The 22,876-nt window shown below is 59.9% G+C and overlaps 1 protein-coding gene across 8 annotated transcripts in view; it reads left to right on the top strand.

Moving 5' to 3' along the window:
- Positions 1 to 8,398: 8,398 nt before the first annotated feature.
- Positions 8,399 to 22,876, top strand: part of R3HCC1L (R3H domain and coiled-coil containing 1 like) — a 52,458-nt gene continuing 37,980 nt past the window's right edge. For 2 of the 8 annotated variants that reach the window (XM_030569136.1, XM_030569141.1), the window contains exon 1: positions 10,700 to 10,908. Coding sequence is in view for 4 of the 8 variants with exons in the window: in XM_030569137.1 (XP_030424997.1) it covers positions 12,954 to 12,987 (34 nt within the window). In the remaining 4 variants the exon portion in view is untranslated. Of the gene's footprint in view, positions 8,463 to 10,699; positions 10,909 to 12,882; positions 12,988 to 14,276; positions 14,438 to 22,876 lie in introns of those variants that run through there. The other 6 variants (XM_030569142.1, XM_030569137.1, XM_030569139.1 and 3 more) reach the window with 6 other exon arrangements.

Raw genomic sequence — 22,876 nt, 5'->3', positions numbered from 1 at the left:
CATGGGCTTTCTGACAGACCGGGCCAGCCCGTCTAGGGGTGATGGTCGCTGGGCCCTGTCCGCCCCACGGGGGCTCTCGTGTGCCATGGGCTTTCTGACAGACCGGGCCAGCCCGTCTAGGGGTGACGATCGCTGGGCCCTGTCCGCCCCACAGGGGCTCTCGTGTGCCATGGGCTTTCTGACAAACCGGGCCAGCCCGTCTAGGGGTGACGATGGCTGGGCCCTGTCCGCCCCACGGGGGCTCTCGTGTGCCATGGGGTTTCTGACAGATCGGGCCAGCCCGTCTAGGGGTGACGATTGCTGGGCCCTGTCCGCCCCACGGGGGCTCTCGTGTGCCAGGGGCTTTCTGACAGACCGGGCCAGCCCGTCTAGGGGTGACGATCGCTGGGCCCTGTCCGCCCCACGGGGGCTCTCGTGTGCCATGGGGTTTCTGACAGACCGGGCCAGCCCGTCTAGGGGTGACGATCGCTGGGCCCTGTCCGCCCCACGGGGGCTCTCGTGTGCCATGGGGTTTCTGACAGACCGGGCCAGCCCGTCTAGGGGTGACGATGGCTGGGCCCTGTCCGCCCCACGGGGGCTCTCGTGTGCCATGGGCTTTCTGACAGACCGGGCCAGCCCGTCTAGGGGTGATGGTCGCTGGGCCCTGTCCGCCCCACGGGGGCTCTCGTGTGCCATGGGCTTTCTGACAGACCGGGCCAGCCCGTCTAGGGGTGGCGATGGCTGGGCCCTGTCCGCCCCACGGGGGCTCTCGTGTGCCATGGGCTTTCTGACAGACCGGGCCAGCCCGTCTAGGGGTGATGATGGCTGGGCCCTGTCCGCCCCATGGGGGCTCTCGTGTGCCATGGGCTTTCTGACAAACCGGGCCAGCCCGTCTATGGGTGACGATCGCTGGACCCTGACCGCCCCACGGGGGCTCTCGTGTGCCATGGGCTTTCTGACAAACCGGGCCAGCCCGTCTAGGGGTGACGATCGCTGGGCCCTGTCCGCCCCACTGGGGCTCTTGTGTGCCATGGGGTTTCTGACAGACCGGGCCAGCCCGTCTAGGGGTGACGATCGCTGGGCCCTGTCCGCCCCACAGGGGCTCTCGTGTGCCATGGGGTTTCTGACAAACCGGGCCAGCCCGTCTATGGGTGACGATCGCTGGACCCTGTCCGCCCCACGGGGGCTCTCGTGTGCCATGGGCTTTCTGACAGACCGGGCCAGCCCGTCTAGGGGTGACGATCGCTGGGCCCTGTCCGCCCCACAGGGGCTCTCGTGTGCCATGGGCTTTCTGACAGACCGGGCCAGCCCGTCTAGGGGTGACGATCGCTGGGCCCTGTTCGCCCCACGGGGGCTCTCGTGTGCCATGGGGTTTCTGACAGACCGGGCCAGCCCGTCTAGGGGTGACGATCGCTGGGCCCTGTCCGCCCCACCGGGACTGTCGTATGCCATGGGCTTTCTGACAGACCGGGCCAGCCCGTCTAGGGGTGACGATGGCTGGGCCCTGTCCGCCCCACTGGGGCTCTCGTGTGCCATGGGCTTTCTGACAGACCGGGCCAGCCCGTCTAGGGGTGACGATCGCTGGGCCCTGACCGCCCCACGGGGGCTCTCGTGTGCCATGGGGTTTCTGACAGACCGGGCCAGCCTGTCTAGGAGTGACGATCGCTGGGCCCTGTCCGCCCCACAGGGACTGTCGTATGCCATGGGCTTTCTGACAGACAGGGCCAGCCCGTCTAGGGGTGACGATGGCTGGGCCCTGTCCGCCCCACGGGGGCTCTCGTGTGCCATGGGCTTTCTGACAGACCGGGCCAGCCCGTCTAGGGGTGACGATCGCTGGGCCCTGTCTGCCCCACGGGGGCTCTCGTGTGCCATGGGCTTTCTGACAGACCGGGCCAGCCCGTCTAGGGGTGACGATGGCTGGGCCCTGTCCGCCCCACTGGGGCTCTTGTGTGCCATGGGCTTTCTGACAGACCGGGCCAGCCCGTCTAGGGGTGATGATGGCTGGGCCCTGTCCGCCCCACGGGGGCTCTCGTGTGCCATGGGGTTTCTGACAAACCGGGCCAGCCCGTCTAGGGGTGACGATCGCTGGGCCCTGTCCGCCCCACTGGGGCTCTTGTGTGCCATGGGCTTTCTGACAAACCGGGCCAGCCCGTCTAGGGGTGACGGTCGCTGGGCCCTGTCCGCCCCACAGGGGCTCTTGTGTGCCATGGGGTTTCTGACAAACCGGGCCAGCCTGTCTAGGGGTGACGATCGCTGGGCCCTGTCCGCCCCACAGGGGCTCTCGTGTGCCATGGGCTTTCTGACAGACCGGGCAAGCCCGTCTAGGGGTGACGATCGCTGGGCCCTGTCCGCCCCACGGGGGCTCTCGTGTGCCATGGGCTTTCTGACAGACTGGGCCAGCCCGTCTAGGGGTGACGATCGCTGGGCCCTGTCCGCCCCACGGGGGCTCTCGTGTGCCATGGGCTTTCTGACAGACCGGGCCAGCCCGTCTAGGGGTGACGATCGCTGGGCCCTGTCCGCCCCACTGGGGCTCTTGTGTGCCATGGGGTTTCTGACAGACCGGGCCAGCCCGTCTAGGGGTGACGATCGCTGGGTCCTGTCCGCCCCACGGTGGCTCTCGTGTGCCATGGGGTTTCTGACAAACCGGGCCAGCCCGTCTAGGGGTGACGATCGCTGGGCCCTGTCCGCCCCATGGGGGCTCTCGTGTGCCATGGGCTTTCTGACAAACCGGGCCAGCCCGTCTAGGGGTGACGATCGCTGGGCCCTGTCCGCCCCACAGGGGCTCTCGTGTGCCATGGGCTTTCTGACAGACCGGGCCAGCCCGTCTAGGGGTGACGATCGCTGGGCCCTGTCCGCCCCACAGGGGCTCTCGTGTGCCATGGGCTTTCTGACAGACCGGGCCAGCCCGTCTAGGGGTGACGATGGCTGGGCCCTGACCGCCCCACGGGGGCTCTCGTGTGCCATGGGGTTTCTGACAGACCGGGCCAGCCTGTCTAGGAGTGACGATCGCTGGGCCCTGTCCGCCCCACAGGGACTGTCGTATGCCATGGGCTTTCTGACAGACCGGGCCAGCCCGTCTAGGGGTGACGATGGCTGGGCCCTGACCGCCCCACGGGGGCTCTCGTGTGCCATGGGCTTTCTGACAGACCGGGCCAGCCCGTCTAGGGGTGACGATCGCTGGGCCCTGCCCGCCCCACGGGGGCTCTCGTGTGCCATGGGCTTTCTGACAGACCGGGCCAGCCCGTCTAGGGGTGACGATGACTGGGCCCTGTCCGCCCCACGGGGGCTCTCGTGTGCCATGGGCTTTCTGACAGACCGGGCCAGCCCGTCTAGGGGTGACGATCGCTGGGCCCTGTCTGCCCCACGGGGGCTCTCGTGTGCCATGGGCTTTCTGACAGACCGGGCCAGCCCGTCTAGGGGTGACGATCGCTGGGCCCTGTCCGCCCCACTGGGGCTCTTGTGTGCCATGGGCTTTCTGACAGACCGGGCCAGCCCGTCTAGGGGTGACGATCGCTGGGCCCTGTCCGCCCCACGGGGGCTCTCGTGTGCCATGGGGTTTCTGACAGACCGGGCCAGCCTGTCTAGGGGTGACGATCGCTGGGCCCTGTCCGCCCCACAGGGGCTCTCGTGTGCCATGGGGTTTCTGACAGACCGGGCCAGCCCGTCTAGGGGTGACGATGGCTGGGCCCTGCCCGCCCCACTGGGGCTCTCGTGTGCCATGGGCTTTCTGACAGACCGGGCCAGCCCGTCTAGGGGTGACGATCGCTGGGCCCTGCCCGCCCCACGGGTCTCTCAAGTGCCATGTGCTTTCTGACAGACCGGGCCAGCCCGTCTAGGGGTGACGATGGCTGGGCCCTGTCCGCCCCACGGGGGCTCTCGTGTGCCATGGGCTTTCTGACAGACCGGGCCAGCCCGTCTAGGGGTGACGATCGCTGGGCCCTGCCCGCCCCACGGGGGCTCTCGTGTGCCATGGGGTTTCTGACAGATCGGGCCAGCCCGTCTAGGGGTGACGATCGCTGGGCCCTGTCCGCCCCACGGGGGCTCTCGTGTGCCATGGGCTTTCTGACAAACCGGGCCAGCCCGTCTAGGGGTGACGATCGCTGGGCCCTGTCCGCCCCACGGGGGCTCTCGTGTGCCATGGGCTTTCTGACAGACCGGGCCAGCCCGTCTAGGGGTGACGATGGCTGGGCCCTGTCCGCCCCACGGGGGCTCTCGTGTGCCATGGGCTTTCTGACAGACCGGGCCAGCCCGTCTAGGGGTGACGATCGCTGGGCCCTGTCTGCCCCACGGGGGCTCTCGTGTGCCATGGGCTTTCTGACAGACCGGGCCAGCCCGTCTAGGGGTGACGATGGCTGGGCCCTGTCCGCCCCACTGGGGCTCTTGTGTGCCATGGGCTTTCTGACAGACCGGGCCAGCCCGTCTAGGGGTGATGATGGCTGGGCCCTGTCCGCCCCACGGGGGCTCTCGTGTGCCATGGGGTTTCTGACAAACCGGGCCAGCCCGTCTAGGGGTGACGATCGCTGGGCCCTGTCCGCCCCACTGGGGCTCTTGTGTGCCATGGGCTTTCTGACAAACCGGGCCAGCCCGTCTAGGGGTGACGGTCGCTGGGCCCTGTCCGCCCCACAGGGGCTCTTGTGTGCCATGGGGTTTCTGACAAACCGGGCCAGCCTGTCTAGGGGTGACGATCGCTGGGCCCTGTCCGCCCCACAGGGGCTCTCGTGTGCCATGGGCTTTCTGACAGACCGGGCAAGCCCGTCTAGGGGTGACGATCGCTGGGCCCTGTCCGCCCCACGGGGGCTCTCGTGTGCCATGGGCTTTCTGACAGACCGGGCCAGCCCGTCTAGGGGTGACGATCGCTGGGCCCTGTCCGCCCCACGGGGGCTCTCGTGTGCCATGGGCTTTCTGACAGACCGGGCCAGCCCGTCTAGGGGTGACGATCGCTGGGCCCTGTCCGCCCCACTGGGGCTCTTGTGTGCCATGGGGTTTCTGACAGACCGGGCCAGCCCGTCTAGGGGTGACGATCGCTGGGTCCTGTCCGCCCCACGGTGGCTCTCGTGTGCCATGGGGTTTCTGACAAACCGGGCCAGCCCGTCTAGGGGTGACGATCGCTGGGCCCTGTCCGCCCCATGGGGGCTCTCGTGTGCCATGGGCTTTCTGACAAACCGGGCCAGCCCGTCTAGGGGTGACGATCGCTGGGCCCTGTCCGCCCCACAGGGGCTCTCGTGTGCCATGGGCTTTCTGACAGACCGGGCCAGCCCGTCTAGGGGTGACGATCGCTGGGCCCTGTCCGCCCCACAGGGGCTCTCGTGTGCCATGGGCTTTCTGACAGACCGGGCCAGCCCGTCTAGGGGTGACGATGGCTGGGCCCTGACCGCCCCACGGGGGCTCTCGTGTGCCATGGGGTTTCTGACAGACCGGGCCAGCCTGTCTAGGAGTGACGATCGCTGGGCCCTGTCCGCCCCACAGGGACTGTCGTATGCCATGGGCTTTCTGACAGACCGGGCCAGCCCGTCTAGGGGTGACGATCGCTGGGCCCTGTCCGCCCCACGGGGGCTCTCGTGTGCCATGGGCTTTCTGACAGACCGGGCCAGCCCGTCTAGGGGTGACGATCGCTGGGCCCTGTCCGCCCCACGGGGGCTCTCGTGTGCCATGGGCTTTCTGACAGACCGGGCCAGCCCGTCTAGGGGTGACGATCGCTGGGCCCTGTCCGCCCCACTGGGGCTCTTGTGTGCCATGGGGTTTCTGACAGACCGGGCCAGCCCGTCTAGGGGTGACGATCGCTGGGCCCTGTCTGCCCCACGGGGGCTCTCGTGTGCCATGGGCTTTCTGACAGACCGGGCCAGCCCGTCTAGGGGTGACGATCGCTGGGCCCTGTCCGCCCCACTGGGGCTCTTGTGTGCCATGGGCTTTCTGACAGACCGGGCCAGCCCGTCTAGGGGTGACGATCGCTGGGCCCTGTCCGCCCCACGGGGGCTCTCGTGTGCCATGGGGTTTCTGACAGACCGGGCCAGCCTGTCTAGGGGTGACGATCGCTGGGCCCTGTCCGCCCCACAGGGGCTCTCGTGTGCCATGGGGTTTCTGACAGACCGGGCCAGCCCGTCTAGGGGTGACGATGGCTGGGCCCTGCCCGCCCCACTGGGGCTCTCGTGTGCCATGGGCTTTCTGACAGACCGGGCCAGCCCGTCTAGGGGTGACGATCGCTGGGCCCTGCCCGCCCCACGGGTCTCTCAAGTGCCATGTGCTTTCTGACAGACCGGGCCAGCCCGTCTAGGGGTGACGATGGCTGGGCCCTGTCCGCCCCACGGGGGCTCTCGTGTGCCATGGGCTTTCTGACAGACCGGGCCAGCCCGTCTAGGGGTGACGATCGCTGGGCCCTGCCCGCCCCACGGGGGCTCTCGTGTGCCATGGGGTTTCTGACAGATCGGGCCAGCCCGTCTAGGGGTGACGATCGCTGGGCCCTGTCCGCCCCACGGGGGCTCTCGTGTGCCATGGGCTTTGTGACAAACCGGGCCAGCCCGTCTAGGGGTGACGATCGCTGGGCCCTGTCCGCCCCACGGGGGCTCTCGTGTGCCATGGGCTTTCTGACAGACCGGGCCAGCCCGTCTAGGGGTGACGATGGCTGGGCCCTGTCCGCCCCACGGGGGCTCTCGTGTGCCATGGGGTTTCTGACAGACCGGGCCAGCCCGTCTAGGGGTGACGATCGCTGGACCCTGTCCGCCCCACGGGGGCTCTCGTGTGCCATGGGCTTTCTGACAGACCGGGCCAGCCCGTCTAGGGGTGACGATGGCTGGGCCCTGTCCGCCCCACGGGGGCTCTCGTGTGCCATGGGCTTTCTGACAGACCGGGCCAGCCCGTCTAGGGGTGACGATCGCTGGGCCCTGCCCGCCCCACGGGGGCTCTCGTGTGCCATGGGCTTTCTGAGAGACCGGGCCAGCCCGTCTAGGGGTGACGATGGCTGGGCCCTGTCCGCCCCACGGGGGCTCTCGTGTGCCATGGGCTTTCTGACAGACCGGGCCAGCCCGTCTAGGGGTGACGATCGCTGGGCCCTGTCTGCCCCACGGGGGCTCTCGTGTGCCATGGGCTTTCTGACAGACCGGGCCAGCCCGTCTAGGGGTGACGATCGCTGGGCCCTGTCCGCCCCACGGGGGCTCTCGTGTGCCATGGGCTTTCTGACAAACCGGGCCAGCCCGTCTAGGGGTGACGATCGCTGGGGCCTGTCCGCCCCATGGGGGCTCTCGTGTGCCATGGGCTTTCTGACAGACCGGGCCAGCCCGTCTAGGGGTGACGATCGCTGGGCCCTGTCCGCCCCACGGGGGCTCTTGTGTGCCATGGGCTTTCTGACAAACCGGGCCAGCCCGTCTAAGGGTGACGATCGCTGGACCCTGTCCGCCCCACTGGGGCTCTTGTGTGCCATGGGCTTTCTGATAGACCGGGCCAGCCCGTCTAGGGGTGACGATCGCTGGGCCCTGTCCGCCCCACGGGGGCTCTCGTATGCCATGGGGTTTCTGACAGACCGGGCCAGCCCGTCTAGGGGTGACGGTCGCTGGGCCCTGTCCGCCCCACTGGGGCTCTCGTGTGCCATGGGCTTTCTGACAAACCGGGCCAGCCCGTCTAGGGGTGACGATCGCTGGGCCCTGTCCGCCCCACGGGGGCTCTCGTGTGCCATGGGCTTTCTGACAGACCGGGCCAGCCCGTCTAGGGGTGACGATCGCTGGGCCCTGTCCGCCCCACGGGGGCTCTCGTGTGCCATGGGCTTTCTGACAGACCGGGCCAGCCCGTCTAGGGGTGACGATCGCTGGGCCCTGCCCGCCCCACGGGTCTCTCAAGTGCCATGTGCTTTCTGACAGACCGGGCCAGCCCGTCTAGGGGTGACGATGGCTGGGCACTTTTGTGCCATTGGGCTGTCAGGCCCCTGTTCTCAGAGCAGGGTCATTATCGTGGAATCGAGACACCTAGATCCCCAGTTTCTGGGTGCCCCTGGGAGCCCTTGGGTGGGGGCTGGCAGGCCCAGGTGAGGCAAGGCCCTGCTGCCTGTGGGGCTGGCAGCTGTTGCTCATGCAGTGAGGTGCCTGAGTCCAGTCCTCTGCCCTGGGTGCTCGCGGGGGTCGGGATTGGGCCCTGCCCCCCCGCTCAGTGCTGGCACCTGCTGCACACCGAGAGCTGCCGGGGGACCAACGCGGGGAGAGTCGCAAATCAAAAGGGAGGGGCAGGGCACCCCCCGTGTCAGGGGGCGGGGGAGGGGCAGGGGCCACCCCCGGTGTCAGGGGGCGGGGAGGGGGGCGGGGCACCCCCGTGTCAGGGGGGGAGGGGCAGGGCACCCTCGGTGTCAGGGGGCGGGGGAGGGGCAGGGGCCGCCCTCCCTGGCAGGGGGAGGGGCAGACACTACATTTCCCATCAACCCCCGCGGCGGGGGCGGTGCCGGCGGGCGGAAGCGGCCGGAGGGTGCAGCTGCGGCGACCCCGGTCCGGGGGCCTCGTCATCCGGTAACCGGCCCCCGCCCGGCGCGTGACAGACCCGCCGCGCCCCCAGCCAGTGCTCCCTGCGCCCCCCAGCTCCCCCCTCCTGCCCCCCAACCAGTGCTCCCTGCGCCCCCAGCTCCCCCTGCTGCCCCCCAACCAGTGCTCCCTGCGCCCCCAGCTCCCCCTCCTGCCCCCCAACCGGTGCTCCCTGCGCCCCCCCCAGCTCCCCCTCCTGCCCCCCAACCAGTGCTCCCTGCGCCCCCAGCTCCCCCTCCTGCCCCCAACCAGTGCTCCCTGCGCCCCCAGCTCCCCCTCCTGCCCCCCAACCTGTGCTCCCTGCGCCCCCAGCTCCCCCTCCTGCCCCCCAACCAGTGCTCCCTGCGCCCCCAGCTCCCCCTGCTGCCCCCCAACCAGTGCTCCCTGCGCCCCCCCAGCTCCCCCCTCCTGCCCCCCAACCAGTGCTCCCTGCGCCCCCAGCTCCCCCTCCTGCCCCCAACCAGTGCTCCCTGCGCCCCCAGCTCCCCCTGCTGCCCCCCAACCAGTGCTCCCTGCGCCCCCAGCTCCCCCTCCTGCCCCCCAACCAGTGCTCCCTGCGCCCCCAGCTCCCCCTCCTGCCCCCCAACCAGTGCTCCCTGCGCCCCCAGCTCCCCCTCCTGCCCCCCAACCAGTGCTCCCTGCGCCCCCAGCTCCCCCTGCTGCCCCCCAACCAGTGCTCCCTGCGCCCCCAGCTCCCCCTCCTGCCCCCCAACCAGTGCTCCCTGCGCCCCCAGCTCCCCCTGCTGCCCCCCAACCAGTGCTCCCTTGCAGGCCCCCCCCAGCTCCCCCTCCTGCCCCCCAGCCGGTGCTCCCTGCGCCCCCAGCTCCCCCTCCTGCCCCCCAGCCGGTGCTCCCTGCGCCCCCAGCTCCCCCTCCTGCCCCCCAACCAGTGCTCCCTGCGCCCCCAGCTCCCCCTGCTGCCCCCCAACCAGTGCTCCCTTGCAGGCCCCCCCCAGCTCCCCCTCCTGCCCCCCAGCCGGTGCTCCCTGCGCCCCCAGCTCCCCCTGCTGCCCCCCAACCAGTGCTCCCTTGCAGGCCCCCCCCCGCTCCCCCTCCTGCCCCCCAGCCGGTGCTCCCTGCGCCCCCAGCTCCCCCTGCTGCCCCCCAACCAGTGCTCCCTTGCAGGCCCCCCCCAGCTGCCCCCTCTTGCCCCCCAACCAGTGCTCCCTTGCAGGCCCCCCCCAGCTCCCCCCTCCTGCCCCCCAACCAGTGCTCCCTGCGCCCCCCAGCTCCCCCCTCCTGCCCCCCAGCCAGTGCTCCCTGCGCCCCCCAGCTCCCCCCTCCTGCCCCCCAGCCAGTGCTCCCTTGCAGGTCCCCCCCAGCTGCCCCCTCCTGTCCCCCAACCGGTGCTCCCTGCGCCCCCCAGCTCCCCCTCCTGCCCCCCAACCAGTGCTCCCTTGCAGGCCCTCCAGCTCCCCCTCCTGCCCCCCAACCAGTGCTCCCTGCGCCCCCCCAGCTCCCCCCTCCTGCCCCCCAACTAGTGTTCCCTGGGCCCACCTTAGTTACCCCTGCCCCCAGTGCCGTCTGCCCTCTAGCTTCCTCAGTTCTCTCTAGGTCCCAGAGCCCCAGCTGCCCCTTCACCCCTGCCCAGTGTCTCACCTCTCCCCATGGCTGGCCCCCTCCATCCCGCCTGGTGGATCGCGGGGGTGTTGGCACTAAGGTCTGGGGGGGTGATGCTCAGATGTGGGGAAGAGGGTGACCGCTCCTGAGGCTGTATCAGGGTAGCTCTGAGCTGTGCCCCCCCTTACTCTGGATTGGGGCATGGGGAGGTGCTCTCCCCTGTGGGCGCACTGTGCCTTGGGGTGACGCGGGGGCAGCTAACCCTTGGCTATGCCCCTTTGGCATATAAACCGGGAGCGATGCCCTGCGCCCATCCGATCCCCTGTGGCCCTGCTCCCTGGGATTCAGGGATCCTTTTCCCTTGGGCCCGGTGCTGAGAGCACCCCCTTGCAGGGGGCGTCAGCCTGCCCTGTCCCCAGGCCGTGGGCCAGGAGGGGTGGTGTGACCAGCGCTGGAGTGGCTGTTAATAGGGCCGCAGGAAGGAAGCCCTGTAACTCCTGAGAGCTCACTGAATTACAGAGAGATTCCAGCTGTCAGAGCGCTCGACAGAAGGAAGTTATATGGTGTCTCTCCGCAGCGCAGCGCGGAGCCTCCCTTCCCACAGACAGCTCCAGGCTCCCTCTCCCTCTCCCTCGTAAAACACTGCCCGTCTTCCTGTCCACCAGGGTCTGGTTTTCACTGTCTCCTGCCAGCCCTTGGTGTATCCTCCATTCTTCACACCCGGCCTGGCTTCTCTGTAGCTGCCCCCCTGCTGCCCTTGTCCTCACGTTGGCATTAGCAGACAAGCCCTGGCCTGGACGGTGCTGCACTTTGAATGCTGAGCCAGGATGTCTGGGGAAGAGGGCAGAGCCAGCAGCCCCGAGTCTGGAGTGGGGTGAGGCAGAGTGGGGGCAATGCAGGCAGCCCCTGGCATGGGGGGGCATGAAATGGGGGTGAGCAGTGCAGGCAGCCCCCAGTGTGCAGGGCATGAGGTTGGGATGGGCGGAGCAGGCAGCCCCTGGAGTGGGGGGATGGGCAGTGTAGGTAGCCCCCGGTTTGGGGGGCGTGAGGCGGGGGTGGGCGGTGCAGGCAGCCCCCAGTGTGCAGGGCATGAGGTTGGGATGGGCGGAGCAGGCAGCCCCTGGAGTGGGGGGATGGGCAGTGTAGGTAGCCCCCGGTTTGGGGGGCGTGAGGCGGGGGTGGGCGGTGCAGGCAGCCCCTAGGTGGGGGGTGGGCGGTGCAGGCAGCCCCCGGTGCAGGGGAGGTGGGAGGCAGGGGTGGGCGGTGCAGGCAGCCCCCGGTGCAGGGGAGGTGGGAGGCAGGGGTGGGTGGTGCAGGCAGCCCCCGGTGCAGGGGAGGTGGGAGACAGGGGTGGGTGGTGCAGGGGAGGTGGGAGGCAGGGGTGGGTGGTGCAGGCAGCCCCCGGTGCAGGGGAGGTGGGAGACAGGGGTGGGCGGTGCAGGCAGCCCCCGGTGCAGGGGAGGTGGGTGGGTGGTACAGGCAGCCGCCAGCTCCTGCTCTGGAACTGGGGCAGGAGCGGTGCCAGCAGCCTGTGTGAAGTGTGCGTGATACAAGGGCTGTCGCTGGCAGGACACCTGACGGTGGTGGTCCTCTGCCCTTCTCGAGCCGCTCCCATGCAGAACTGTGCTGGTGTGTTATGAAGACTGTGCCCTGGGTCTGTGGTGGGGATCGCTCACCCCCAGTGAGCTGTACCCTCGAGGAGGGGTGGCAGCTGTTCAGCACTGCATGGCACTGCCACCCCCATGGGGAGGAGGGGAGGAGCAAGCGTCGCAGGGCAGTTAGGCAGAAGGGAATTGCCCAGCTGGGAGGTGGCCAAGGCCTGCACCTGGGACGCTGCCAGGGGCTCTTTGATCACAAGCAGACAACCTCTGCTCCACATCTCCTGTGAAGGAAGTGGTGGGGCGTGGACTGAGTCCTAACCCCGAGGGAGCAGCGTCACCTCCTGCAGCGTCTTGGAGCTCATCCTGGCTGGTGGTGAGATCTGGCATGGCCCCAGGCGGCAGGCAGGGCAAGCGGCTGGCTGCTGTTGTCCTGTCTGAGTTGTCAAGTTATTGACAGATTTTGCTCTTTTAATCTAATCATTCTTCCAGCACCCAAGCCTGTGCTTGGGACCTGCCAGACCACATGCTGCCTGGGTCCCTGCCCAAAGCACTTCCAGCCCTAGCCTGATGTGCCGTGGGCAGCGAGGGGCGACCTGGTGGAGCAGGCACAGGGTGACAGTCGGAAGGTCTCCCAGCAAAGGCCAGTGGTGTTGGATGCTAAGCTCCCACTGTCTCTAAGGCAGGGGTGCCTCGTGGTGGCTGTATAGGTCTTGGTTAATTGCCCCTTCGTGACAGGCGGGAGTTGGGGCCTCCAGTTGTATGGAGCCCTGGGATTTTACTGTTGCTTTCGGACTCCCTCCTCTCCCCTGTTTGTTGTGCTCATGGGGTCCTGTTCTCAGTGAGGTTGCTGGCTCTTTGGGCCTGGGACCAGATCCTCCCCTCTGCATTGCCCCAGCACAGGGGTGATCAGGGCCTTCTGCATGCAGCAAACAGGAATGGAGCATTAACAGGACTCTGGGTGAGGTGAGGTGAGGCAGGTGCTTTGGTCCGCAGGATCTGGGAGCCTGGTGCAGGCTGGCGGGGCTGCATGGAAGCCTTTGTGCAGGGAGGAGGTGAAGGAGGCCTGGAGCTGGTGCCAGGGGGATGGGTGGAGGGAACAGATCCGAAAAGTGACCCCGTCAGAGATGCAGGCAGGGGCTGTGTGGGGCATTACCTGGGACCCGATGCTTGATGCTCAGTGCCTTGGGGAGCACAGATTCTAAGGCCAGAGGAACCATGGTGATTGTCTGCTCTGACCCCCTGTGCAGCACAGGCCGGAGAGCTGCCCTGGATTCATTCCTGATGGAACTAGAGCAAAACATCCCATCTTGACTGAAAAATGGCCAGTGATGGAGAATCCACCATGGCCATGGGTAAGTTGTTCCAATGGTTAGTTACCCTTTGTTACACTGAATTTGTCTAGCTTCAACTTCCAGCCACTGGATCTCATTCGACCTTTGTCTGCTGGGTGAGGAGCCCTCTCTGATCAAATTCAAGGTGTCGGGGGATGCCATGGCTGAGGCATTGTGTGCCAGTGAGGAGGAGTTTGGAGGGGAGGTTGTCGGCCTGGTCACGCAGCCTCTCCTTGGGCATCCTCCCTCCAGCCTCTTTCATCATTCCTGGTGCTTTTCCCTGAATTCCCCCATTTGCCAGAACCGGCTGGTACTGAAGGGCCTGGCTGGATCACAGCATTCAGGATATGGAGCTTGAGCTGCCTCTGCAGCCTAAAATAACACAGATGCTTTCAGCATCACCTTGTGTATCTCTCGGCTGTCCCAGTGAATGGCTGCGTTGGGCTGTTTTCCCCGGCTGTATTCACTGCACTTTTCCAGGCTGAATTCTCCTGTATTTCCAACCTCGCTTGGTTCCTTTGAATTATTTATCTGCACTTGCCAGTGTTTGCAACACCTTTCTGCTCCGGCTCATCTGCATGTTTAATTATAATTCATTATTCAAGTCAAATGTTGTGAGTCAGTGTCAAACGATACCCTGGTGGTCAGTTAAATTGTGTCTACTGTGCTTGTCCAAAAGTTCTGGCCAGTAATGCTAGTGAAATAACTTGTGTTCTGGATAAGCCCCGTGGCTGTCACTCAACGTTTGCAGAGTGGCTGTTCGGTTTTTGTTCCATTCTTTCACTAGGGATTGCGGTTGGATTTGCTGTACTGTGGGGGCCGGGGTTACTGTTCTTTCTCGGATAGAAAATCAGTACCCCTTTACGTTTTTCACTCCTCTGCAGAGCGCCATGATTTTTTACCAATATTGTCTGTAGTTCGGTAGGTTAATTAGCTGACTCTTTGATACCCTACAGTACCTGGCACCCTGACAAGCTGATTTTATCGAGAGCGATCTTCGGTTTTCGGTTTTCTTTTACCAGCAGCTGTTTTCACAAGCCCTTATTTGGGTGGTTAAAGACATTTAAATAATCTCAGCCTTTTCTGAGTCCTGCTTAATTTTATCTCTCTCCTTATTTATTACTAGACCTCCTTTCTCTCGCGCTGATCCTGTCCCTGATATATTTGTAAAGCCCCTCGTGCCCCTTGGCCCTTCATATCATTAACATTCTGCTTCTTGTTGCCTTTTCTTTTCCCTGCAGCTTTGAAGGGACAGTATCGACTTACAAATCACAGCCCTGTCTGAAGATGCTTCCCTTCTATTGTTGCAGGTATCTCTTAAGAGCATCAGGGAAAGGCTTGATTGAAAACTCCATTTTCCAGTGAGATTCCTGTGTGCCTTTGACAGCACTCCAGCTTTCACTGTCTTTCCTTTACACTTTATTTCCCCTGCTGTTGGAGTGGATCTTTCACACGGCACCAGGGAACAGAGGTATTTTAAAAGCTCACCAGCTGGCAGGGGTCTCAGGGCAGGAATAGCGTGTGGAGCTACTCTCCGGGCACTTTGAGAACTGACTAGCTTTGTGCTTTGCTCTGTGTCTGGGGGTTCAGTCTCCCGCCCCATTTTCCACTGCCAGGGCAGCTTCCTGTATCCTCCGCTCTGCCTCTCCCTGGCAGTTATTTAGGCACGTGTCGGAGCCAGTCCCTTGTGGAGCGGGTTGCTGAAGAGTGTGTTACCTCTGCTTGCCTCTGAGCTGGTCTGGGTCAGGTGAGTGCCAGGAGTTGTGTTCTGAAAGGCAGCCCTGTGGAGAGGTGTTGGACCTTGCCCGGCCATGGCTCTGCCGGCAAAAGGTACTGCTATTCTCTGGTTCCTAATCCCTTTAGGATCCTTGACAAGACGGCAGGGCTGGCTCCTACATGAGCAGAGGAGCTAGCAGACGGGAGTTTTGCACGGGAGAGTGACACCCAGATACACCTAACAAACTTTCTCCACACTTAGACCAATAACCCCCCCAAAGACCGAACAAACAAATGAAACCCCTGCAAGAGTAAATATAAGGCAAAGATCGCAGGCAGCCATCCAGCAGCGGAGTGGGGGCTGTCCAGTGTATTGCACTGAATGTAACATGTACGATTTGCATGTGGGCATTCGCTGCAAGCAGCTCATGGCCCTCAGAGACCAAGTGCAGGCTCTGGCGACCATAGTGGCTGAAGTGCAGGAGCTAAGGGAGACCGAGATGTGCATAGAGGAGACCTTCCGGAAAACAGCAGAGTGGTTCCACCCCCTCGTCTGACAGCACTGTGCTTCTGAGGAGGATGAAAGGCAGGGAAAGAGAACATCAGGCTGGAGTGGAGGGAAATGATCCCGTAGTTGAGACCCTTCTTCCAGGTGATGTCATGGTGAATCTGAAGAAGTGAGGTTTTTACCCACAAAAGCTTATACCCAAATAAATCTGTTAGTATTTAAGGTGCCACCAGACTCCTTACGTATTCTCTGGCACTGAGGTCCTCAGTTATTAGGAAGGCAATAGTAATGTGAGATTTGATTATTACAAATATAGATAGCTGGCTTTGTGATGACTAGGAGAACCGCATGGTGACTTGCCTGCTGGGTATGACCACTTGAAGCATCTACACAGGAGCTGGTGGTCATGGTACATATAGGTACCAGTGATATAGAGAAAAGCAGGTAAGAGGTCCTGGAGGCCAAATGTAGGCTGTTCAGTAAGAGATCGAAGTCCAGCACCTCTGTGGTAGCATTCTCTGAAATGCTCTCAGTTCCATGCTCAGGACAGGCAGAACTGCAGGGTCTCAGTGCGTGGATAAGATGGTTTTGGGAGGAGGGATCTAGATGTATTAGGAACGGGGGAATATTTTGGGAAAGGAGGATATCCTTGTAAAGAGGAGACCATAGAAGTTGATAAAATACAAGTAGGAACTGAAGAGAAACAGTCAAATGAAAGAGAGTCCCAGTCAGTTCCATCACATCAAGGCAGACAACCAAACAGTGACAATTTTTGTAAGTACTTGTGTACAAATGCTGGAAGTCTAAATACTGAGATGCGTGGACGTGAGTGCCTGGTAGTACACGAGGATATTGCTATACTAGGCATCACAAAAACTCGGTGGAATAATGATGCTTGATGGGACACTGTAATACTAGAGTACGAAATACTTAGGCATGACAGAGCAGGTCATGCTGATGAGCTAGTGGCGCTCACTGGATGTGAAAGAAAACAGTCAAATATAGTAAAAATGTTGAATGAATGAAACTGTACCATGGAATCTCTATGGATAGAAATTCGGTTCTTGAATAGTAAGTGTGTAGCAGTAGGAATATCCTGCCCACCACCTGACCAGAGTGGTGACAGTGACTGTGAAATGCTCAGCGAGATTAGAGAAGCGGCAAAAACAGAAAACCCAATAGTAATGGTGGATTTCAGCTCCCGTATTGACCGGGTACATATCACGTCAGCCCAGGATGCAGAGAGAAAATTTCTAGATGCCATTAATGACCGCTTCTCGGAGCGGCTTGTCTTGGATTCTCCAAAGGGGGAGAGAGTTCTTGATTTAGTCCCCTGTGGAGCACAGGATCTGGTCCACCACGTGAATAGCGCTGAACTGCTTGGTAATAGCATCACAGATCCACAGGCTGGTGCTCTGACCCCAGCTTTGGAACAGTCTCTCGGGAGACCCCCTAAGGGTCTCGCTTTTCTCCAGAGTGAGCCACGTGGCTTCACCACCTCCTTAAGTTGAACCTCCGGTCCTTTAGCACCTGTGCATCACACTGAGCTCTGGCCAGTGAGAGCAACTGAGGCAGACCCCAAAGGAGATGTGTGGAGGCTTAGGGAGCCAGTGGCTGCAGGGACACAAACGGGTGGGTTTATTAGTTGACTGGACACGGCACAGGAAGTCCTTGATTAGCCCAGAGAAAAGGAAGTGACAGCCTAGTCCAACCTGCTCAGCACAGAGCCCAACCCCCATCCCTCTGACCTCTCTTTGTCCCAGTTCAGGTGCCCCGACTGCTTTCCATAGTCACCACTTAACTCCCACCTCACCCCAGGCCTTTGTTCCCCAGCTGGGCAAACACGGCTTGGCCTTCTGCTGAGAGTTGGGGCCATCCATGTGGCTGGTCGCTAGGGATCAAAGTCCCAGTGATTGGGGTTGCCGTTGTCTTCTCACAAACTCCCTGGATATGAGGCCCAAGCCCCAGACAGCTGGGAGCCATCCACACCTGAGTCTCTGAGGAGCTGCAGACAGCAAACAGCCCTTTCTACCCTTGGGGTAACCCTTCAGCACATAGGGGAAACTGAGGCACAGATAGGCTTCAGAAAAATATTTGAAAAACTTTCCACTCTGTCATAAATAGTGACCATAATGTAGTTAAATTTCATATCCTTTAAGGTTGGAAAATACTAAAGAAACCCACCACAGCAGCATTTAACGTCAAAAAGGGGGAACTATACAAAAATGTGGAAGCTAGTTAAATGGAGATTAACATTCACAAGAGGGAAATGCCTGCAAGCTGCATGGAAACAGAATCATAGAATACCAGGGTTGGAATGGATCTCAGGAGGTATCTAGTCCAACCCCCTGCTCAGAGCAGGACCAATTCCCAGGCAGATTTTTGCCCCAGATCTCTAAATGGCCCCCTCAAGGATTGAACTCATAACGCTGGGTTTAGTAGGCCAATGCTAAATGACTTAAAAACGCCACAATAGACGCTCAGACAAAATGTATAACCCACATATAAGCGGGCCACAAAATACCACCCTGGCTAAACAATGGAATAAAAGAGATGGTTAGATGAAAAAGGCTCCTTTAAAAATTGGAACTCAGATCCCAATGAGGAAGAGCATAAGCTCTGACAAGTCAAGTGTAAAAGTATAATGAGGCAGCCAAGAAAGACTTTGAAAAGCAACTAGCCAAAGACACAAAAACTAACAGCAAAATGTTTTTAAGTACATCTGAGGCAGGAAGCTGCCAAAGCAACAGTGCGGGATACTGGCCAATGGAGGTGCTAAAGGAGCACTCCTGGCAGACAAGGCTGTTGTGGAGAAGCTAAATTAATTCTTTGCTTTGGTCTTCGCCGCACAGGATGTAAGGGAGATTCACACACCTGAACCAGTCTTTTTCAGCACGGATCTGAGGAATTGTCCCAAATGGAGGTGTCAGTAGAGAAGGTCTTGGAATAAACTGTTAATTTAAACAGTAATAAGTCACTAAGACCAGGTGTTAGCCACCCAAGAGTTCTGAAAGGACTCAAATGAAATTGCAGAACTAGTAACTGGAGTTGTCAAGGTATGTTTCCCACTTTGAACTTTAGCGTCCAAAAAGTGGGGACCTGCGTGTACCCTTCTAAGCTTAATTCCTAGCTTAGATCTGATAGCGCTGCCACCAACCAGAAATTCCAGTGTCTGGTACACTCCCTGTCCCCCAGAACCTTCCCTGGGGGACCCAAGACCCAAACCCCTTGGTCTTAAAACAGAGAGAAATAAACCATTCCCCCTCTTTCCCCCTCCCAGACTTTCCCCTCCCTGGGTTACCCTGAGAGATACACTGATCCAAACTCCTTGGATCTTAAAACAGAGAGAAATTAACCTTCCCCACACCTCCTTTTCCCCCACCAATCCCCTGGTGAGTTCAGACCCAATCCCCTTGGGTCTTAAACAAGGGAAAAAATCAATCAGGTTCTTAAAAAAGAAAGCTTTTAATTAAAGAAAGAAAAAGTAAAATTATCTCTGTAAAACCAGGATGGAAAATGTTTACAGGGTCTCCAGCTTATATAGACTAGAGGGACTCCCTCCCCGGTAGCCTAAGATACAAGTTACAGCAAACAGAGGTAAAAATATCCTTGCAGCAAAATACACATTCACAAGTTAAGAAAACAAACATAAGCCTAATCTGCTTTTTCTAGCTAGTACTTACTATTTTGAATATGAGAGACTGTTTTAGAAAGATTGGAGAAAGATCTGGTTGCACGTCTCGTCCCACTTAGCCCCAAGAGCGAACAAAGAACAAAACAAACAGCACAAACGAAGATTTCTGTCCACTGAGATTTGAAAGTATCTTGTCCCCCGAGTGGTCCTCTGGTCAGGTGTCAGCCAGGTTTACTGAGCTTCTTAACCCTTTACCGGTAAAAGAGACATTAACCCTTAACTATCTGTTTATGACAGGAGTACATAACCTGTTGCTTAAATCAGCCCCCAGATGACTGGAGGGTAGCTAGTGTAACACTGATTTTTACAAAAGGCTCCAGAGGTGATCCTGGCAATTACAGGCTGGTAAGCCTGACTTCTGTGCCAAGGCAATTGGTTGAAACTAAAGAACAAAATTACCACACACACAGATGAGCACAATATGTTGGGGAAGAGTCAACATAGCTTTTGTGAGGGGAAATCATGCCTCATCAATCTATTAGAATTCTTTGAGGGGGTCGAGAAGCATGCAGAGAAAGGCGATCTAGTGGATATAGTGTATTTGGACTTTCAGAAAGCCTTTGACAGGATCCCACATCTAAGACTCCTATGCAAACTCCACATTCATGGGATAAGAGGGAAGGTTCTCTCATAGATCTGTAACTGCTTAAAAACAGGAAACAAAGGGTAGGGGTAAGTGGTCAGTTTTCAGAATGAAGAGCGGTAAATAGTGGTGTCCCTCAGTGGTCAGTGCCCAGACCAGTGCTGTTCAACATATTCATAAATGATCTGGCAAAGGGGATGAACAGACAGAGGGCAAAATTTGCAGACGATACAAAACTACTCAAGATAGTTAAGTTCAAAACTGACTGTGAAGAGTTACAAAGGGATCTCCCAAAACTGGGTGACTGGGCAACAGTATGGCAGTTGAAATTCAAATTGGTAAGTGCCAAGTAATGCACATTGGCAAACATCATCCCAACTATGCATACAACATGATGGGGTCTAAATTCACTGTTACCACTCAAGACAAACATCTTGAAGACATCATGGATAGTTCTGCGAAAACATCCACTCAGTGTGCTGCAGCACTCAGAAAAGCTAACAGAATGGTAGGAACCATTAGGAAAAGGACAGACAATAAGACTGAGAATTTCATAATGCCTCTTTATAAATCCATGGTACGCCCACACCTTGAATATTGCATGTGATTCTGGTTGCCCTGTCTCAAAAAAGATAAATCAGAACTGGAAAAGGCGCAGAGAAAGGCAACAAAGATGATCAGGGGGATGGAACAACTTCCATACTAGGAGATTAAAAAGCCTGGGACTGTTCTGCTTGAAAAGGAGATGTCAGGGGGCTATGACAGAGGTCTGAAATCATGACTGGTGTGGAGAAAGTGACTAGGGAAGTGTTCCTTTCCCCTTCACATATCAGACAAACCAGGGGTCACCCAATGAAACTAGTAGGCGGCAGGTTTACAGTGGAAATACTTCACACAGTGCACAGTCTGTGTTACTGGTTGCCAGGGGATGTTGTGAAGGCCAAAAGTATAAGTGGGTTCAAAAAAAGAATTAGGTAAGTTTCTGGAGGACAGGTCCATCAACAGCTATGAGCCAAGATAGTCAGGGATTTCACCTCATGCGCCGGGTGTCCTTAAGCCTCTGACTGCCAGAAACAGACTAGTCAATGGGATGGCTCACTCGATAATTGCCCTGTTCTGTTCATTCCCTCTGAAGCTCCTGGCCCTGGCCATTGTCAGAAGACAGGACACTGAGCTAGGTGGACCATTGCTCTGGCCTGGCTTGGCCATTTGTACTGAATGACTGTGTGACTGATGCTTAAATGCCTGCTAGGGTGTGTTTAGTCCGGCCTGGTGCAGATCATGACACTTGGATTTGTGTGTCGTGGTGGCACTGGATGCTGCTGGGAGTGCAATGCTTGGGGTGCTTGGGGCGCCTGCCTTCCCTGTACAGTACCTGCTCTGGCCTTGGCATTTGCAGTCCTCCTTCCCTGTGCTTGTGAAACAGTGCACTTCCCAGACCAGATGGTCCATGAACATATTCAGTCTGGTGTCCCACCCCCAGTGCCCAGTTAGCAACCTGTCTGCTGGTGCTAGCGCAGTTAGAGATCCCCTGGCTTTGGGAAGCAGGTGGGAGTGTGTGTGTGTGTGTACTCTGGGATGTGTCTGGGCGGACCCCTGCCAGCACCAGTGCAGTAGGTGGCTCTGGCTGGCTGGGAATGAGTGCCCAGATGGGTCTGAAGCATCTGAGAAACGCTAAAGAAATCTAGGGTCAAAAGGCTGTGTGCTCCCGAGGAATGGGATGTGCAGGCAGCTGACATGCTCCCCAGGGCAGCCCCTTGTCTGCTAGGGTTCAGGGCCAGTTCTCAGCTCTGCAGTTGTGGGCGGCGTGGGGCTCTGCTCCAGGTGTGAGCGCTGTTGGGATGAGCTCTGCAGTCCAAAGGGGTTCATAATCTGGGCTGGCTAGAGTCTCCTTGTCCCTGCAGTGTGAGAAGAACCCAGTCTGCAGCAAGCTGTGAAGAGTGACATTGTGTGCGTGGAAGTGCTGCACTGACACATTGTGTGGTCCTACAAGGGCACTTCCCAACTCCTTGAGCACTGCTGCCAGCCTGCAGCAGCCCATGAATCCTGGAGGGGAGGCTGGGCAGGCATGTCCCAGTCACGGGGGAAGGAGACAGGGCAGGTGCGTTCTGACACCAGGTTCGGCTGGCTCACTGCTGCAGCCCAGCCACCACGAGCGCACCAGTCTGGGGGAGAACGGCACATGCATCGCCGCTCCTGCCCAAGGTGGTGCTGCTGCTTTTTGTTGTCAAGGCTTTAAGGTTAACTATTCTATTGATGGAACTATGGATCGAGTGGAACTAGAAACCTCGAAGGCTAAAAATACAGCTCCCTGCCAGGAAATGAGGCAACCTACTGGGAGCCTGGCACTTTCACTTTTTCCAGGAACTGGCACACTGAGTGTGGATCCAGCAACCTGGGATCTATGCCCTGTGATGCCCCGCACGCTACCTAGCATCATTTCTCTCCTGCTGCGCCTCCAGTAGGAAGGAGTGCATGTTCCTCATTGCATCAGAGGGCATGCCAGCCCAGGTCCTGCTCCACCTGGGGCTGGGATAGGCGGCCTCACGACTGTTCCACGCAGCGACAGGTGTCAGGGTGGTGAGCCTAGCCTAGCCTAGCCCTCGCTGTAGGTCGGTGTGGGGACGGATACAGGATACATCCCCTGCTGCTGGGATGTTGAGGTGAAAAGGGCCCAACAAACCCCCATGTTAACAGGTTGGGGTTGTTGCAGGCTATCGCTGGCTTACTGGTATTGTAACCAGCATGTTACAGCTTTACAATCTCTTACTGAAGAGACGGAACAAGAAGGCAGAACTGTTAAAGCATCTGACATTGAAAGAATCAGTCAGGCTTTGATGTCATGATATTCCTTGTTCCCTTTCACTGCAGAGTCTTATCTCCTAGATAGTATTCACTGCTCTTCTGGGGGAATGGGACAAAGCTGAGCAGCTGCTGGTGCTGGAGTCCAGTCCCCTCTTGTCTAAGAGGAAGACACAAAGAGGAGAGAAAACAAAAGCTGAGATGAAGAGGGCAGCTTCGTTTCTGGGGCTGACTCCCTTCCGCCCTTGCTGCTGGAGGGGCAGGGGCCCGAGCCCGGGCCTGGACACAGTGCGGTCCCTCACGCTGACACCTGGCACAGGCTGTTTCGGGCATTGCTTTTAGCTGCCTTTGTGGTCACAGGCTCACGGCAGTGTTGCAAAGATGGAGTCAGACTCTTGACACAGAAGTGAAAGAAAGATCAGAGCGGGGAACTAAGGTGGGGAAGCAAAGGATGCGGGGCAGGGTGACAGCAGGCAGCCAAGGCTCCTGTGCCAGGTACTGGTCAGAATGTAGCTGGTGCTGTTGGACGGGGGATGGCATTGGTTCCCTCTCTGACAGGGATGCCGAAGGTGGTGTCTGGTGGCCTGCTTGTTGTCATGGCAGCCCA

The sequence above is a fragment of the Gopherus evgoodei genome, chromosome 7, assembly GCF_007399415.2.
Source record: "Gopherus evgoodei ecotype Sinaloan lineage chromosome 7, rGopEvg1_v1.p, whole genome shotgun sequence".
NCBI lineage: Eukaryota > Metazoa > Chordata > Testudines > Testudinidae > Gopherus > Gopherus evgoodei.
Note: the sequence above shows the minus strand (reverse complement) of the source record. Positions and strands in the feature narration are given on the sequence as shown.